The sequence below is a fragment of the Priapulus caudatus genome, unplaced genomic scaffold, assembly GCF_000485595.1.
Source record: "Priapulus caudatus unplaced genomic scaffold, Priapulus_caudatus-5.0.1 Scaffold804, whole genome shotgun sequence".
Lineage (NCBI taxonomy): Eukaryota > Metazoa > Priapulida > Priapulimorpha > Priapulimorphida > Priapulidae > Priapulus > Priapulus caudatus.
The window spans coordinates 61,417-81,675 of NW_014577865.1; the positions used below are offsets into that span (position 1 = coordinate 61,417).

Genomic DNA, 20,259 nt, shown 5'->3' on the forward strand with positions numbered 1-20,259 from the left:
GGCAAATTCCATTTTTTCCAAACCCCTTCCGTGGCTCGAAGTTACGTGACTGGCCGTTGCTCAAAAATAGGACGTTCCACTTATGGCGCGATACTAGTAATAAATTCACATCAATTCAAAACATGTGGTCAAACCGGTTCTGAGTTATTCGTGCACCGAAACCAAATCTGACGGCTTTACGCACAAGAGATTACATGGTCCAATCTCCCGTCAATTTGTAGGTAAGATGCTACTATGTGAGTACAATTATTTGGTAGTACACAACCTATTATCTGTTATGATCCAGAAAACTATATGAGATTTTTTTCCCAAACTGCATTTTGCAGTTTATCTATATAAATTCATTTATGGGGTTTCTCCCAACCTTATTATTCGATTAAATCATTCATCTTTTGTTCATAACCATGTACTATGCCATTCACAACAAATCATCCAAATATCTCATCCACCCCAATGTATATACATTAAATGAAAAATATTTACTATGAACACTGAATGAACTCTATTGTTAATTTTAGGAAACAACTTTGAATTACTTTTTTCCCCATTAAAAAGTTAAAATTTTCATAGATCAATGCTTGTGCTTCATACATAATAACATGCATGATATAAAGCAACCCTAACATGTAAACACTTTTTGAAAACAACTTTCCCCACATTAAAAAAGCTATATGACATAAGTGTTCAAGCAATATGGGGTAAGTCTAGGCATTTCTTTTTCGGTGGCAGTGCTAGTACTTGCTACAGGAAAGAGTTTCTTTCTAGGTCCAGCACTCTGGCAAGGTAGTCCAATTTTTGAAATAGCTCGTGGAACTGAATGTTCTGCCATTGAACTGACTTCACACGTTATACAGGAAATTTGTAAATTGTAGTCGCAGTCGACGCAGATGAACACAAAGAAAACAGTTATGGCGATGTATGGTATGGTCTACCCAAAGTTCCTTGCGCTACAAACAAGTTTTCATTCAATGATTCATCTGATTTGTCAATGAATGACGGAAACACGCGAGGTTTCCCGAAGTTATCTCAAAACGAAAGACAATCGCAGTACTGACTGATCTGGAGTCGGTTTTCGGCAAAAATACCAGATTTTCACCGCTCATTATCTCAGCGTAGGGGCATCGTAGGGACATGCAGTTTGTTTTATATTAACAAGGTAGGACAGCTGATTAATAATACTCGTCAAAATAAAACGGAGAAAGTTTATTAATTCGACTAATACTGCAACAAGGTTTCAGCATTTCACCGTTGTACGCTCTCCTTCTTTATACGCTCTTGATAAATTCAAAAGGGAAGAAATATTCTCCATCAAATTGTGGAAGTTAAACTCACAGCAATCTTGAGAAGGACACCATCGTAAGTCAGCAACCTCTGCATTCGTGAGGTGGTCAGCGGCGCCCTCTGGGGATGTGGGTCTGCATGCTCAGAGAAGAACACAGCAAACACAGCCAAGCCGAACAAGAGAACAGTAGCGAAGAACTGAAGGAGCAATCCATCCTTCACCAGCAGTGGATACATACTAGAAAACAAACAAACGTAAAAGGAAATTGAACTCCTTAGTCAAATGCACACACCACGACCTGCTAAAACCAATACTAGAAGTAGATACATAGGACAAGAAGGCCACATGGTGGGCACCTGCTTATATCAATACTTAATATCCTAAGCAATAACTCATTGACTGCACATCACTCAAAAACTGGGTATCACTTAATTGTGATTAAATACTCTTAACACTGCTGAGAATGTGAGCACAACCAATACTATATCGTATGTATTACAATACAATACAATATTGTGTAGTACTTATATTGTACCCCAGAGTTGATGGGTCTAATATTCGTTATAGCTACGGACAGCAACATAAAGTTCTCATCATTATCTAGAACTGACGCAAGCTACAACGAATAGATTGTAAGCTAAGTGAACTGTTTATGTTACATGACATACCTGAATGTAGATATTAACAGAAACCAAGAAGCTGCTAGCGGTTTCTCAGGTAGAATAAGCATGACAGGCCTGAAGGAAATATGTAGGTATATCAGTAGAAATCAGCTTATATTATATACATCATACATCAACAGATGAAAGTTGTCCGTGTTGTCAATATGCTAGCACTGTAATTAATAACCTTTGTAACATTCAAGCATTTAGCTATGCAGATATTGAGTATACACCTTTAGATCACTATCTAAGATGCAAATTTCAATGAGACAAATTTCATGAGAACGTTTTCAAATAAAGATCTCCGATCAAAAACAATGACAAGTTAATGAAACTAGAATATTAGCCGCGTTCACACGTAGCACGAAATTCGGTATTTAGCGTTCACACGAGACAAAATGCGCGGTCCAAGAAATACGATATCTAAACAGATCCGGTATTTGTTGAAATACGCGGCTTCCCAGACCCAAAATAATTTGCCGTGCTTGAGAAATACCGGATCTCTTGCACCGCGCATTTCCTCGTGTGAACGCTAAATACCGTATTTCTGAAGCCGCGTATTTTATAGACTGGTCTGCGCTCGACAGTTCCAGTTTAACGCGAGTGGAACTGTCGAGCGCGGACCAGTCTACGTATTTTCTCGGCAGTTGGTGCGCATTGCATTGTTTATTTCGCATTGTTTGCTTGATTGTTACTAAAGCAGCTCGCAGCTCGCAAATACGGCATTTCTGGAGCCGCGAATCAGTGTGTGAACGCTCCGCCGCGTATTTGTCTCAGATTCGGTATTTCGCAAATACCGTATTTCATAAATACGAGGTCTCGTGTGAACGCGGCTTATATAACAGTAAATGACTTACAGTGCTGCTAAGAGTATGCTCTTCTCATGAACTTGGAATGAGAATAGAAAGAAGACTAATGAAGAATTCACCTAAAGCAAATCATAGAAAAATTTTAAAAAAACATGAAAACAGATGATTGGCAGGTCCTAATAGGATACTACAGTCCTCAGTTAACAATATTTGGACATCATATCATTGAACATAAAAAAGAATATGGTTTTATCATGTTAACAATAAAAACTCATCATTTCATGCCTGGCGATGGATATACCTCATCAACACCAATCTATGTAGTCTGCTAGAAATTAAAGTTTAATGTATTCATATAATAACAATATAACCAGACAACTAAGAAGAAAAATTTACTAATACTCCAGTTCTATCAAATGTAAATTCTAGCAAAATCGAATGCAGTCATCACCTACCAGTGCATATTTAAATTTATGCAAAGAAGGTTTCCACAGCAGGTTTGCTGATGAGGGAAGCAGACCCATACACGTTGCTATAAGACTGCAAAGTCAAACAAACCTTTCATAACATCAAAATCTTTTTCAATGTTTGTATCCAATTGCTACAAAACACTGTCACTCCTATAAATTAATATAAAGAGTCGATAACACATGAAAGCCATGCATGTCAAAGTAATATCTAACTATCTTCCCTTACAGTCCTAAGAAGTATGATCAGGTAGCAAAGTTATACTAACATTTTTTGTTACTGAATGTCACAGCAAAACCCTCACCTTATTCTGACCATGGTCTCTACTGGCAGCTGTTTCAGTTTAATCACAATCGAGAGGGCACACCACACATTGCTAACCTTATCCTTGAAATGTAAATAAATATATAGATTTAAGACCGGGTTACACTTCACACGTTACTGATCACATGAAGATCGATTTTTATAAAATACTGAACAGTGCCGTCGTTTTGAACGTATTAAATGTGAAACCTATAAAACAATTACAGGACGAATTTTTCACAAGGCCCGTGATAATAACTGAGGCATTATTCAAAACGCTTGCCACTTACAGCACACATATGTACACACCTCAAACAGTCCTCTTGCAACAGGAAAAATTCTACTAAGAACATGCAGGACCATCTCCTGCTCACGAAGAAATGGTGCCCAACAGGCTACAAATGTTGCTATGACAACAGCAGCGAGTTTCAAGAGCTTGAACACCCTGAAATAAAGTATATAAATATATGTTTTAGCACTGTATATGTGTACATTAAAATGTATGTACAAGTGTCCACATCTACATATATGTAAATGCATATAATGTGATCTGTCTGCTACCTGTTTTCAGTCTTTGTGTGCCAACAACTCCCCAACAAGTAACAGAAGAACGGCATGGCGTGGTACAATTCCATCTGCTTGTAGTTCAAAGCTAGGCAAAACATTATGGAGCCAAGTAGGTTGTGACCTGTACATAAACCTACGACTCCCCATAGAGCAAAGCCAAGACTAACACAATTATATCTGACACAAAGGTAAGGAATTTACTCTTCAACTAGCTATCATAAGTATTGCTGTGAGCATGTGATGTTAAAAAAAGCTTTTATTTTGTGAATTTGTGCTGTATGCTATGTTAGCACCAGGTATTAAGTTCAATAGAGTTTGAATTAAAAATGGATTACATGTAGTTGAAACAGAAAAAAGTCCATCTAATAGGTTTAAACGAAGGATACTGGAAATGGCCGTGGTCAATAAGTATCAGTCCTGGATACAACAGCATGACTCCGGCAATGACAGCCTGCAACGTAAAGTCTATATATATACATAAACACATTCATGCAGTCATAGTTTTACACGACCAGAATTTTCCGTGAATACATTTGTGAAATCGGATTATCTAATGACAGCGATAATAAAGAAGGTGCCTCCATCCGATGAGATTAGCTGGCAGCGCTAGCACGGTATTCTACCGAACAGAGATTATCGCAGAATGGAGAATATATGCGATGTTACCTGCCGCATGCTCTTGTGTCTTTGCTGCTGTCGAACACGCAATCGGATCTCCGCGCAACACGGAACTTCGCACACGCTGTCTGCCTCCAGATGGCGACACTGCATGGCATGTATGTAGTAGAGAGCCACAAGCTGCTTGCACGACGGACAATCCTTTTTCACCTTGTGCTGCCGACATGACTGGATCACGGATTTTACCTTCGCACAGCCGGTGACGTGGCAGTCAGTGTCCTGGCAAGACGGCGCATGGCTCAGCAGCTCTGCAACCTCATGACCCTTACTACCCACCACACTGCTGCCACCATTGTCCACATCTGGACACGTGGGCTGCTTGCCACTACCCTGGAAATTAACAGCATCCGCGTTACACCACCATCAGCAAACTTGTGGTTGCAATAACGGGGAAAAAACCTGCTATTCAAATACAATGTCGTTATAGTAACTCGGCTGTCTTCATCATTGACAATAGCAGTTTACCTAGCTCGATCATCCACGTCCACGATTTTTGTTTCATTTCACCGTTAAAAAGTTGAAGGCGTGAAGCGACTAATGTTTGTAAATACTGTGATTACCTTGTCTCTTTCTCCGCGTAGCTTCAGACAGTAGTGGCAGAATGACAAAACAGCAGGAATGTAAATGAAAAGATCAACGATGACAACTGAAATGGGAACCACAGAGGTATGGTTAATTGTAATGAGCAATGGATAACAATGCTCATCAATACGGCCATCAATTGAAGGTTCTGAGTGCATCTCTGTTTGATTTGAAAGCATAACAATTGATATTGTATAGACGCTAGATATGTCATTACTGCCTATTTTCTGGTATTTGGCTTACGTCTACCATTTTATCAGATGTGTGACGTAACCTGTGGCACAATAATCAAATTGATTGCTTTCTTGTAGGATCTAAAAGGTGAGGTCTGCTATATAGAGTGTGCTTACCAGTGTATCGCATAAACGTCTTATGTTCGTTGCTCTCGTATCCCCTTGACTGAAACAGCTTTACCCACGCTGGATTAAACCACTTTGCTCTGAAACATAACATGATAAATTCTCGTCCTCGAACAGCAAAATTTTTACAAATGCACATTTACATACAACAAGGGTGAGATCATTATCAAACAGGAAAACAAATTGACAAAATTAATAAGTTCTTTCTTACGAGGGTCTACTATCATTTTGTCCATGTTAGACTACATATGCTTAGCTAGATGTTTTCGTTCAGCCTCATGGCTTTAACCAGTACCTATACATACATGTGTCCACATATCCAACTGTGGTAAGCAGTCAGTGGTGGGTAATCAATACCCCAATACATCAGATCATTCCTGCTGCTATTTACAAACCTATAAACATGAAAATAGAATAGAAATTAAAATTTATAAAAATAAAATTAGTAATGTTTCAAATGTATAGTTTCATGTCTATTTATCTGTCTGTCCGTCCGTCCATGTATATGAAACCCCTAAGTGTCACCTAGCCGACGCAAGGGAGTATTGGCATGTTTTTTTTTAATGGTTGGATCTGGTATAAGTTGATGCCACTATAAAATATTGACCCGGCAGTATATGTTGATGAGATCATTAATAAATGTTTTAGGCATTGCCAGTTGTATCATCTCATCTGCACTGACTCCCACCCTAGTAGTACATGTAGGTGACATATCTAGGCAAATTGCCTGCTGAACCATCTCAAGTTTGGGTTTGGTTGTGTGTGGGCCTCACAATGAAGAGCAGTATTCAAGATTGGTAGGACTAGAGTGAAATACTCCCAACGCCTTGGTTCTGCTATTTGATAAGTGTATGGAAATTCTTTTTGAGTAAGCTCGAAGTATTTCCTTATAAATACTGCTTTGCAATGCTAATTTCTGATCATGAATTAGCTCTAGTACTATAGCCCGTGTACAGATGCCGCAGGGCTATAAAACATTCTATTACGTATTCTAAGGACCAACTTATTCACGGTTACTCGCGGCTGTACAACGTCTGTGGTAGGCAATTAATGCCTCTTATCCGAAGTGAATATGTCTTAAGTTATATCAGCTACTAAAATTTAACCTCTAACTATCGTTGAAATGGTCTGCTTGCAGTATTTCTTGTGAACAAACTTCAAACGGCCATTTTTGGTGGCGCTGCAGCAGCGCCAGTCAGCGAGTTGGTCCCTAGCATTCATAATAGAATGTTCTATAGCCCTGCGGCAACTGTACGTGGGCTATAGTACTAGAGCTGATCATGAATAAATTGAATATACTCTACCATTCCTCTGCAGGCAGATTCTGTGTAATCTCCATCCAATGCCTCTGTGCCTCATAGTCACCAAACATCGGAGGCGTGCCTTGCCCTGATGAAAGAACATCTATTATGTAACTATGGTATCCAACAGCATTGGCAGTTATCTTCTTCTCTCATGATGTGCAATGATAAAGAAGAGGGTAATACACATTCTACTCACGCACGAACGTACTTGTAAATTTATATATTTATAGCCACATGTCGACTCTGTACTTCTTCTACTTCTACTTCTATACTGGACAGTTCGTAAGGAATAAACGTCCAGGGAGTGCGCAAAAACTCCAGGTGCACGTGAGAGATTTGCATGGAATATTTTTTAAATAGGCAGTAATGTGTTCCAGAGATCGAGACTTCTCTGGGCCAAGCGCTCATTACTAAGTGCAACTAGCCTACGGCAATAGGCTGTTGCGAGCTGTTGTAGTTGCCCAACCGGAGATGCGTTTCGCTTCCTCGAGGTGGCATAACAACGATGCTGTCTGACTCAATGTTTTGCCAGAGGGACCCAGTGAATTGCTGTGCTGTTGGACTAGTGAATATTAGTGACTCCGGTAGCAGATGCCAGCTTCTGATTGTTCTAGGAAAGAATCTGAACCTGTACACATCTGTCCGGGTTCTGATGTTGTTGTATGCAAGCCGGTGTGTGCCGCGGCATATGCTGGTGCTTTTGGTGAGGAAGGATGGGATGTCGACTGCTGCCTGTCCGTTGATTATTTTCCAGAATAGGGCCAGTCAGTTGACAAACTTGCGTTCCTGTATTGGTGGTATGGTGGGCTACACAGTAGTACAAAAGTACACTGTAGAGACCGACTTTCACGCTCAATTAGACCTTTGTATTTGTATTTCTTTTGAATTACGTGACTGAGTCAGTGGGTACGTGTTTCCTTATTATATTTACAATTTTAAGAAAATTTAGTTGTTACAAATTAAGATCTAACTAGAGTTGACTGTAAGTGTTAACATCAATTTAATATATTTATTTATTTTATTTATTTAACGACGGTAAATTGGTAAAAAAAGATTATCATAAGCTTGCAAGCTCCTCGCCGCTTCAGATAACGATATACATATATATACTAGACAGTGTCGAAATGAAGAAAAAAAAAATGTGGTTGTTCCTGCGGACAACCCAGCACAATCAGTCGTGTCCGCAACAATTCTGGGCTACTCGTTGTCCACAAAAAAAGATCCCAAACTCTCTTCATTGTCAAGCACATAATAAACATCAATCAATTATATGGTCAAAAAAACACCCCAAAAACAGTGCGTGCTACCAGGATTTTTTAACTAGGGTGCCAAAAATCACAAACTGCGCAAAATAGTGATGCTTAATATTGATAATGGCCCCCCGCCTCCCCTCTCACACCCTACAGCTCATCTACCTTCTCTGCATTGTTTTGTGGTGCCATGTGAAAAGGCGACATTTCGTCATGTCTCTGCCTCCCAAGCATATTAATTGTTCAGTGCGGGTCTGGGATCCATAGGGAGGTGGAATAACAACCGCGGCTATGGGGGTCCCCCCCACCGACAATTCTTGACAAGGGTAGATCGCAGGTGATGGTATTGCCCACGTTTGATACCATGTACAGCCTTCATTCTGACACAACCTAAATTCTCTTTTTTGAACTTTCGATCAACATGAATCCCCCACCTGCCATGTTGTTGATTTCTGCCCATTGCGCAGAAACCATCGGAAACATTCAAAATAATAACCTGAATAAAAATATCCCAAAATGTCAGGTGAACTGGCTGGTTGCTGGTTCCAATCGAGTCACCTCTCATACAATTCAGAACAACCTGACATATACCAGTGTCTGGAAATACGCAGCTGGTAACATCGCTTCCCCCACCGCATTAGATTAATGGCGGGCCCAGGCATATACATGCTCCATGGAGAACCCTGAGAAAAACATAAATAAAGTGCGTTTTTGTTCTGTCAACTTGCTTTCCTCGTTGTCCACCGACAACGCTCATGACTGCTAGGTTGTCCGCCACAACAATTCGGTTGTCCTCGGGGAATCAACCGGACTAACGCTCTATTGTCGACGCACTGATATTACATCGCGGAAACAATACTAAAATATTAACTCCATACCTGCACTAGTAATGTGCACTTAACCCGCGAACCAATGAATTAATGATGTTCCCAACGTTCTTTGACAGCTTCCAGCGTTCGGGGACTAGTTCTGGATTGTCAAAAGCATACGACCGACGTCTCAGTAACTTTCGGGATAAGCAGTAGCCTATAAGACTATAGCCCCACTGAAGTTGCCGCAGGCGCTATACGGATATTCTATACGAATGCTCGCGACTAACTCTAGTAACGCCTAACGTACTTTTGCGCCTATACAGAATCGCGTATTAGCATGATGGAATACCATGCCTCCGATCCCCAAACCTGAATAATTCTTAACTTTAATCCCCAACTAAATTCTAACGCTCTGCTATATCCGGCAGCGGGCACGGTACTGAGAGCGGTCAATATCCTCCGCCCATCGGTATCTGCCGAACCGTTACCCTGGGCTTGCGGTATGCGCGGGTATCCCGCAACGTACCGCGGCCCCTATCTAAATGCCGGACTAAGCCGCGCCTACTCCACTAACGAGTCTAGGAGTCGGCCTACGCCTACTCGCCTAACCATAGTCAGATAGTCACCAGGGACGTCCAGTAACCCCTGTCCCGACATTGACCCTATGAGCGCCGCAACCTGCACCGCTTAAGGGCCCTAGCAGCTACGATTTAATGGTTGTACGTTACGGTAGTTCTTACCGGAATCACGCACCCCACGCACATAACATACCTCCTACGCAAGCTCTAAAGCAAACACATCACGACCATACTGCTATCCATTGTCTCAAAATAACCAGAATCTTCGTTTAACTTCAACGGACAGAGGACGCGTTAATCTAACACAACTAAAAAAACTATGTAGTGCAAGACTCACGGCAAAAAGCCGGCCGGCGCAGCCAATATTCTTAAATCATGACAAAGACCACTATGGCCATCAAACACAACTGTGTACTATTTTTTCTACATCCAGTAAAACAATCATAACTTCCCGATTAGTATCAAAAAGTACGGCCATACTCACTCACACAACAATAGATAAAATTTACATCAAATTTCAGGAATCCGTTATGCTGCTCTACTACATGTTTGCCGTCATCTTATAATATCACCAAACGTTTCACGAGTGCAATTAAAAATATAATGCACTTTCTAAATTTCTCTTAACCATTTCTTCAATTGGATTCTGAGTCCGAACCTGTTTCATCTCTCATCACTTTCCACTCCGATAACTAAGCATTAGCAGCTAGCGCATGTACGCCACCATTTGTTTGCATTTGCTGCGAGTCTGAAAAACACAAAGATCGAAACATTGCTGTGGCAAATAACATGAGCGAGATGTATTCCTTAGCTGATCACTGCCACAGATATGACTTTGAAATCTACATCATAACGTTAGAATTAAATTATACATAAACGTAGATGAAAATGTAAAATGACTATTCTTATGATCGTCACCGATATCAACATCAATCACACAACAAACACGACGGTCAATTACACCTGAATACTTAATTATACGTTCCCTGAATAAATTGTCAAGTTAGAATGTTCTCGTACCATTACCATGCCACTAGTAGAGACAGATCCGAGTGAAGAAGGGCAAGCAGCCAGCATCCTACAACATACCAACTTCTGCTTACATTTCTCACACACGCACGGCCGACCAGCTTTGACCCGCGCATGCCGGACAGCTTCATCAGCCTCTGCACGCTCGCGGACAGCCCGACAGCCTCTGCACGCGCGAACAGCCTTGACCAGCCTCTGCACGCGCGACCAGCCTTGACCAGCCTCTGCACGTGCGAACAGCCTTGACCAGCCACTGCACGCGCGGACAGCCTTGACCAGCCTCTGCACGCGCGGACAGCCTTGACCAGCCTCTGCACGCGCGACCAGCAATGACCAGCCTCTGCACGCGCGACCAGCCTTGACCAGCCTCTGCACGCGCGACCAGCATTGACCAGCCTCTGCACGCGCGACCAGCCTTGACCAGCCTCTGCACGCGCGACCAGCCTTGACCAGCCTCTGCACGCGCGACCAGCCTTGACCAGCCTCTGCACGCGCGACCAGCCTTGAGCAGCCTCTGCATGCGCGATCGGCACGGGCTACCATCAATTTTACACCATCAAGCCACGCACCACTGACACTCACGCCTCGATCTTTTTTCTCGCAGGCTTGAACACAAGTGAGGTTTTTACTACTACGAAACCATTAATTATAAGAAGTTACAGTGAACATCAAAGTTTCAGTGACAACAAACTTCTTTGAAATGCGCCTCGTTTAACGTCTCCACGCAGATTCCGTCCGTTCGGTTGCCATGCCAACCATGCGCGCTCTCCTCCCGAGGTGAGACAAGATGAGGCAGGAACAGGGCAGCGATGAGACAGACACTAAGGCGACATGAGGACTGTAAACAATGATGCACCGCAGTAAGCGGTTGTGGTACCTCACCCGCGACCAAACACTGACACCACTTCAAATTTCGAAAAAACCATACTCGACCACCAATGTAGTACAACAACACAATCAACACACTGCTATTTGTAGTGGGAAAAATTAAATAACGTAAGTCGACAGGCGATAACACACAGAAAGTGAATAACTTTGGGAGAGGGAAGTTGGCCTGCAATGACATGCCTGTTGTGGCGTTGGCGTCATCACGCACACCTCCCAGCAATAGAAATTCCTGTCAGCAACCGTAACCACGCAGACTCAGCTCCTATCACATTTACTAACTCCTCCGCGGCTAGCACAAGCATAGGTACATGTATTGGTATTTGGAGCGACTCAAATGTACGGATATGTGATTCGCAAAGGTCCATAGCAGGCACGTAGGCTCGCAATTACAGACGTCTATATACTGGTATTTCTGAGTAGAACTAACAAGAACAGCCTTATGGATACAGGCTTGTAGGTACTGGGATTTGTGGGAACAGATATGTAGGAGATAGCATTTGTTAATGCAGCCTTCTAGGTACTGGGATTCGTGGGAACAGACATGTAGGGGATAGCATTTGTTAATGCAGACTTCTAGGTACTGGGATTCGTGGGAACAGACATGTAGGGGATAGCATTTGTTAATGCAGACTTCTAGGTACTGGGATTCGTGGGAACAGACATGTAGGGGATAGCATTTGTTAATGCAGACTTCTAGGTACTGGGATTCGTGGGAACAGACATGTAGGGGATAGCATTTGTTAATGCAGACTTCTAGGTACTGGGATTCGCAGTCATGAGCGTTGTCGGTGGACAACGAGGAAAGCAAGTTGACAGAACAAAAACGCACTTTATTTATGTTTTTCTCAGGGTTCTCCATGGAGCATGTATATGCCTGGGCCCGCCATTAATCTAATGCGGTGGGGGAAGCGATGTTACCAGCTGCGTATTTCCAGACACTGGTATATGTCAGGTTGTTCTGAATTGTATGAGAGGTGACTCGATTGGAACCAGCAACCAGCCAGTTCACCTGACATTTTGGGATATTTTTATTCAGGTTATTATTTTGAATGTTTCCGATGGTTTCTGCGCAATGGGCAGAAATCAACAACATGGCAGGTGGGGGATTCATGTTGATCGAAAGTTCAAAAAAGAGAATTTAGGTTGTGTCAGAATGAAGGCTGTACATGGTATCAAACGTGGGCAATACCATCACCTGCGATCTACCCTTGTCAAGAATTGTCGGTGGGGGGGACCCCCATAGCCGCGGTTGTTATTCCACCTCCCTATGGATCCCAGACCCGCACTGAACAATTAATATGCTTGGGAGGCAGAGACATGACGAAATGTCGCCTTTTCACATGGCACCACAAAACAATGCAGAGAAGGTAGATGAGCTGTAGGGTGTGAGAGGGGAGGCGGGGGGCCATTATCAATATTAAGCATCACTATTTTGCGCAGTTTGTGATTTTTGGCACCCTAGTTAAAAAATCCTGGTAGCACGCACTGTTTTTGGGGTGTTTTTTTGACCATATAATTGATTGATGTTTATTATGTGCTTGACAATGAAGAGAGTTTGGGATCTTTTTTTGTGGACAACGAGTAGCCCAGAATTGTTGCGGACACGACTGATTGTGCTGGGTTGTCCGCAGGAACAACCACATTTTTTTTTTCTTCATTTCGACACTGTTATATATCATGTATATCGTTCTCTGAAGCGGGGGGGCTGCAGAGTATGATAATCTTTGTTTTTACGAATTTACGTCGTTATAAATAAAATAATAAATATACTTCAATTGATAGGTTGACCCTTACTAGTTCAGGTCTAGTTATGATCGTTGAATTGTAACAACTGAAATTTTCTTTGAAAATTGTAGAATATAATAAGAGACACTACCCATGACTCAGTCACGTAATTCAAAGAAATACAAATGAAAAAGGTCTAGATTGACGTGAGTCCGTCTCTCAGTGTACTTGTGACTACTGTGTAGCCCAGCCATGCAAATACATGGAACGCAAGTTTGTCCCTGACTGGCTATTGGAAATTAAATCAACCGGACAGGCAGCAGTCGCTGCCAGTCTTCGCTCACAAACACAGCATAGTGCGCGGACACGACGCGTCTTGCTACAACACAGTCGAGACCCGGACGAGATGTGTACAGGTTCGATTCTTTCTAGACGATCAGAAGCTGGAATCGTCTACGAGTCAGTAATGATTGACGTAAGTCCGAACAGCGCAATGATCACTGGGTCCGCTCTGGCAAAAGAATTGAGTCAGACAGCAGATCGGTGTTAATGCACCTGAGAAGAGAACGGTCTCGCGGGTTGGGCCAACCTACACAGGCTCGGAAAGCCTATTGCCGTAGGCTGTTGACTTAGGAATGAGCGCCTGGCCACGAGAAGTCTTCGATCTCTTGGAACAGGGATTACTGGCTAGTATAAAAAATCTTCCATGCAAATCTCTACGTGCCTGGAGTTGTTGCGCACTCACCGGTCCGCTGGACGTTGGTATTCCTTGACGAACTGTCCAGTATAGAGTGAATAGAAGAAGTACAGGTGACATGTGGTAGTAAATATGATAAGTTACAAGTGGTTGTAGCGGGAGGTGAATGTGTATTCCTCTTGTTTATCATGTTGCACTCATGAGAGGAAGATGACTAGCGCATGTGTTGGTACCATAGTTACTGATAGATGTTCTTTCATCAGGGCAAGGCACGCTCCGCTGGTTTGGTGACTATGGAGCAGCGGAGAGGCGTGTGGACTGAGATGTCAGCGGAAGTTGCCTGCAGAGGAAATCGGTTAGAAGTATCTTCATTTATTCATGAAGGGCTCTATACGTGGATAGCAGCGTCAGTTGCCCGCAGGGCCTTAGAACATGTCTTTGGATGGATAATGCTAGGGACCAGTACTCGGCTGACTGGCGCTGCTGGCAGCGGCACAAAAAAATGGCCGTGTTGAGAGTTTTGTTCTCGAAGAAGTGCTGCAAGGCAAATTTCGACTGATAGTTAGAGGTTAAGATTTTCGGTACTGTGAAATAACTGTGAGCATATTCACTTCCGGATAAGAGGCAATTGAAGTTGCCTACCACAGACGGTTGAGACCAGTAACCTGAATGAAGTTGGGTCCTGTAGGAATAAGCGTAAGTAGAATGTTTGTATGAGCCCTGCGGCATCTTGTACAGCGGGCTATAGGTACTAGAGCTCATTATGATCAGGATTAGCATTGGCGTAGCGAGGTTTTATGAAAGGTAATACTGTCGAGGACTTACCAAGAGAGTTTCCATACACGGTTATAATAGCGAGAACAGGCGTGGAGTATTTCATCTAGTCTACAATCTTGAATTACGGGCTTCATGTGTTGAGGCCACACACAAAACCAAACTTTGAGATGGTTCAGCCGCAATGTTGCCTTAGATATGTCACGCTACATGTATACTAGGGTGGGGTCAGGTGTAGTGAGAGTGAGACAACTGCAAGTGGCTAAAAAATTTATTATGGATCTCATCAACTATATACTGGCCGGGTCAATTTTAGTAGTGGCATCACTTATACAATGTAAAAAAACTGGCAATACTCCCACTGCGTCGGCTAGGTGAGACTTAGGGGTTTATATACATGGACGCGACGGACGCAGATGAAATAGACAGGTGAACTATACATTTGAAACATTACTAATTTTATTTTTTAATATTTCATTTCTATTATATTTCATGTTATGTTGTAAATGCAGCAGGAAAGGGGGGGGGGGGGGGGGGAAAACGGGGGGAGGGGGGGGGGGGGGGGGGGGGGGGGGGGTGATCTGATGTATTGGGTATGTGATACCCACCACGGACTGGCTTACAGAAAAAAAAAAAAAAAGGGCAGTTGGATTATGTGGACACGTGGTAGTGTATAGGTCTGTTAAAGCCATGCGCTGGAACGAAACTCTAGTAAGGCTATGTAGTCTAACATGGTACAAAGATAGTAGACCTGCGTAAGAAAGAACTTATTAATTTTGTCATTTGTTTTCCTGTTTGTAAGTGATATCACCTTGGTGTATGTGAAATGTGTAGTTTGTAAAATTTTGCTGTTCGGAGAGAGATGATCATGTTATGTTTTCAGGAGCAATGGGTTTAATCAGCGTGGGTGAAGGCTGTTTCGAGTCAAAGGGGATTACGAGCGCGACGGAAGCATAAGAGTTTATGCGTACACTGGTAAGCAGCCTCTCTATAGCAGCTCTACTTTTTGATCTACAGAACGCAATCCATTTGGATTATTGTGCTACACGGATTGACATCACTATCAGTCTGATAAATGGTAGACGAGGCCAAATACCAGAAATAGGCAGTCAATGAATATTTGCGTCTTAGCAGAATCAAATTGTATGCTTTCGAAATGCAAACAGAGATGTCACTCAAGAGCTTCAATTGATGGCGCGTATTGATGACCATTGGTATCCATTTGGCTCATTTAATTAACGTTACTCTGGTCCCGTTTCAAGTTTTGTAGTGTTGATCTTGTTCATTTCAGATTACCTCTGTTTTTCATTCTGCCCTACTGTTGAAGCTCGGAGAAAGGATCAGGTAATACAGTATTTACAAACATTCGTCGGTTCACGTTCATTTTAACGGTGAAATGAAACAAAAATCGTGGATCGTGGTGCTCGAGCGCTAGTGTAAACTGCTAGTTTTCATGATGAAGACGCGAGTTACTGATAGACATTGTATTTTGAATAGCAGGTTTTGTTCCGTTATTGAAAGCCAGTTGTTCTGATGGTGTGGTAATCGGCGGATGCTGCCGTTATTTCCAGGTAGTGGCAAGCACCCGGGTGTCAGATGTGGCAATGTGGCGAGTGGTGTGGATAGTTAAGGTCTCGAGGTTGCAGAGCGCTGCAGCCATGCGCCGTCTTGCAGGACTCGGTGGGGCCATAGCGCGACGGGACTGCCACGTCACGGACTGTGCGAGGGTCAAATCGTGATCCAGTCATAGTCGGCAGTCACAAGGTGAAGGATTGGTCGTCGTGCAAGCAGCTTGTGGCTACTCTAACTACTACATCACAGTTGTCCGGCATTGGAGGCAGACCAGCCGTGTGCGAAGTTCCAGTTGCGGGAGATGTCGATTGGTGTTACAGACAAAGACACAAGAGCTGCGGGGTAAATCGCATATATTTCGTTCTGCATTTAAATCTTGTTTGGTAGATACCGTGTTAGCGTGCCAGCTAATTCTCGGATGGAGGCATCTATTTGTATTTGGTGTCATTAGATAATCGATTAAAATGTATTCACGGCGCGGGAAATTCTGGTCGTGTAAAACTATGACTGGCATGTTGTTGTTTATGTATATATATGACTGTTACGTTGGGCGCTGTATGCGGAGTCTGGCTGTTGTAGTCCGACTGAATACTTATTGACCACGGCCATTTCCATCTTTCTTTCGTTTAAAACTATTCAGATGGACGTTTTTTCTGTTTGCGAACTACATGTATCCATTTTTTAATTCAATCTAGATTGAAATTAATACGTGGTGCTAACATAGCATACGAGCAGAAATGTCGTCAATAAAGGTTTTTTTAACAATCCAACTGCTACAGCAATTACCTATGGATAGGTAGGTTGAAGAGTAAATTCTTACGTTGATGTGTCAGATAGTATTGTGTTAGTTCTTGGCTTTGCTCTATGGGGGAGTCGTAGGTTGTATGTACAGGTCACAACTCTTGGCTCGCGATATGTTTTTGCCTAGCTTTGAATACAGAGCAATGGAGTTGTACCACGCCATGGAGCGTTTGCTGTTATTGTTGGGGAGTCTGGGTTGGCACAAAGAACTGAAAACAGTAGCAGCGAGATCACATTAATGCATTTACTTATGTATGAGTGGACACTTGGTAGCATGACATTTTAGATGTACCATATACAGTGCTAAAACATATATTTATATAGCTTTATTTATGGGTGTTCAAGCTCTTTGAGAGACTCGCTGCTGTTGTCATAGGAACATTTGGTAAGCCTGTTGGGCACCATTCTTCGTGAGAAGATGGTCTCATGTTTTAGAAGAATTTTTCTGTGCAAGAGGAATGTTTTGGAGGTGTGTACAGTGATCTGATGGGTGTAATGCAAGGTTTTGATAATGCTCAGTTATTATCCCGGGCCTAGTGAAAATTCGTCTGTAATTGATTTATAGTGTTTCAGCGATTTTAATACGTTCAAAACGACGGCAGGGCTGTTCAGTATTGTTATCAAATGACTTCATGTTGAGCGTAACGTGTGAGAGTGTGAATCCCGGTCGTGTCAATCTTATATATTATTTAACATCTACAAGGATAGAGGTTGCGATGTGTTGAGTGTGCCTCGTCGATTGTGATTTAAAATGAAACAGCTGTGCGTAGAGACATGGTCAGAATAAGGTGAGGGTTTTGCAGTGGACATTCAGTAAACGACATGGCAAACATGTTAGTATAAGCTTGTGCTATCTTGAGTCGATACTTCTTAGATGACTGTGAGGGAGAGAATAGTTCGATATTACTTGACATGCTGGCTTTCATGTGTTATCGACTCTTTATAGTTAGTTTTATAGAGTGACGTGTTTTGTAGCAATTGGTAGGCATTGAAAAGAGATTGATTTTGATGTTATGGAAAAGTTTGTTTGACTTTGCAGTCTCATAGGTACGTAATATGGGTCTGCTTCTCGTAGAACTGCTGTGGAAACCTTCTTTGGCATAAATTAAATATGGACTGTGTAGGTTGATGATGCATTAGATTTTGCTAGAATTTATTGATAGCGAGTGGAGTTATTGTGTCATTTGTTCTTCGTAATTTTGTTTTAGGTAAGTTATAGTTATGTCTTATATGGATAATTAACTTTATGTTTTAGCAAAATACATTGAGATTGGTGTTGATGAGGTTATCCACGCGCCGGCAAGAGTGATGAGTTTGTTTCTTGTTACATGATAAAGACCCTATATCTTTGTTTTATGTTCAGTGATATTGATGTCCAATATTGTTACACTGAGGATGTAGTATATATTAGATGCATCTCTGTTTTCAGTGTTGTTATTTAAAATTTTTTCTATGATTATGATTTAGGTGAATTTTCATGTGATCTCTTTTTCTATTCTTGAGAGTTCCTGAGAGAGCAGTACTCTTGAGCACAGCTGTACGTCGATTTATGTTTATAGCCGCGTTCACGAGAGTTCTGTATTTAATGAAAATAGGTATTGCGAATACCGGAATCTGAGACAAATAAGCGGCGCCAGATGGGCGTCACAGACGCTCTGGATTCGCGGTTCCAGTAATGCAGTATTTGCGAGCTGCGAGCTGCTTTAGTAACAATCAGTGAAAATGCGAAATAAACAATGCAATGAACACCAACTGCGATATAATGTAGACTGGTACCGCGCTCAGACAGTTCCGTTGCGTTAGAAACACTGGAACTGTCGAGCGCCGGACCAGTCTAGTAATCGCGCTTCAGAAATACGGGGTATTTAGCGGGTTCACAACGCGGAGATGCGCGGTGCAAGAGATCCGTATTGTTTTCTCAAGCGAGCGGAGAATTAGTTTGGGGTCTGGAAGGCGTATTTCGAACAAATACCTGATCTGTTTTAGATACCGGTATTGTTTCGAGTTCCGCTGAATTTTGGCGCTCGTTGTGAACGCTAAAATACGAATTTCGGTGGTACGGTGCGAACGCTGCTAAGTATTCGTAGATTTCAGTATCGTTGTATTGTTGTTTGGATCGGAGATCTTTATTCGAAACGTTCGATGATGGTTTGCTCATTGAATTTTGCATCTTTAATAGTGATGTAAAAGGTGTAACTTAATAATTGCATGCTAAATGCTTGAATGTTGACAAAGGTTATAAGTTAAATTTACAGGTGCTAGCATTTGGACAAAAGGACAACTTTCATCGGTTGAGTGTATGATGTTAGTAATATAAGCTGATTTCTACTGGATATCCTAAGGATATTTCCTCAGCCTGTATCGCTTTTTACCTGAAACGTAGCAGCTTTCTTGTGTTCTGTAATATCTACATTCAGGATATTCATGGTAACATGAAACGGTTCAGTTAGCTTACATCTTATGTCGTTGTGTAGCTTGCGTCAGTTTTAGTATGATGAGACTTTTATGCAGCTGTCGTAGCTTATAAGTAGGATATTAGACATCGAACTCTGGGGTGCATATAAGTATAAGCATATCGCTCTTGTAATTGGTAATACATACGATATAGTATTGGGTTGTGCTCACTCTCAGCATGTTAGGTATTTAATCACAATTAAGTGATACCCAGGTTTTTTTGAGGTGATGTGCAGTCAAATGAGTTATTGCTTAGGATATTAAGTATTGTATGAAGGCAAGGTGCGCCAGCCGTGTGGCTTCTTGTCCTATGTATTACTTCTACGTTTGGTTTTTAGCAGGGTCGTGGGTGTGTGCATTTGACTAAGGAGTTTAATTTCATTTTACTGTTTGTTTGTTTTGCTAGTATGCTATCCACTGCTGATGAAGGATGGTTGTCTTGCAGGTGTCTTCGCTACTGTTTCTGTTGTTCGGCTTGGCCGGTGTTTGCTGTGTTCTTCTCTTGAGCATGGCAGGACCACATCCCGAAGGTACCCGGCTGACCATCACGAATGCAGGAGGTTGCTGACTTAGCGATGTGGTCCTTCTGCCAAGTTGCTGTGAGTTGTACTTCCACATTTGGATGGACGAATATTTCTTCTTGTTGAATTTATTAAGGAGCGTCG

General features: G+C 42.2%; 1 protein-coding gene and 1 long non-coding RNA gene across 3 annotated transcripts in view; one reads left to right on the forward strand and one right to left on the reverse strand.

Moving 5' to 3' along the window:
• Nucleotides 1-20,259, reverse strand: part of LOC106813648 (dolichyl pyrophosphate Man9GlcNAc2 alpha-1,3-glucosyltransferase-like) — a 31,026-nt gene that overhangs the window by 1,934 nt on the left and 8,833 nt on the right. For both annotated transcript variants that reach the window (XM_014817841.1, XM_014817842.1), the window contains exons 3-15: nt 7,015-7,099; nt 6,016-6,105; nt 5,702-5,790; nt 5,330-5,415; nt 4,758-5,099; nt 4,478-4,542; nt 4,086-4,268; nt 3,834-3,969; nt 3,526-3,608; nt 3,209-3,293; nt 2,802-2,872; nt 1,951-2,019; nt 1,333-1,519 (exon numbers count right to left, since the gene is read on the reverse strand). In XM_014817841.1, the coding sequence (XP_014673327.1) occupies nt 1,333-1,519; nt 1,951-2,019; nt 2,802-2,872; nt 3,209-3,293; nt 3,526-3,608; nt 3,834-3,969; nt 4,086-4,268; nt 4,478-4,542; nt 4,758-5,099; nt 5,330-5,415; nt 5,702-5,790; nt 6,016-6,105; nt 7,015-7,099 (1,571 nt within the window). The remainder of the gene's footprint in view (nt 1-1,332; nt 1,520-1,950; nt 2,020-2,801; nt 2,873-3,208; nt 3,294-3,525; nt 3,609-3,833; nt 3,970-4,085; nt 4,269-4,477; nt 4,543-4,757; nt 5,100-5,329; nt 5,416-5,701; nt 5,791-6,015; nt 6,106-7,014; nt 7,100-20,259) is intronic.
• The window catches only part of LOC106813650, a 21,193-nt gene continuing 11,772 nt past the window's right edge, over nt 10,839-20,259 (forward strand). The window contains exon 1 of the long non-coding RNA XR_001394490.1: nt 10,839-12,328. This is a non-coding gene — a long non-coding RNA (uncharacterized LOC106813650). The remainder of the gene's footprint in view (nt 12,329-20,259) is intronic.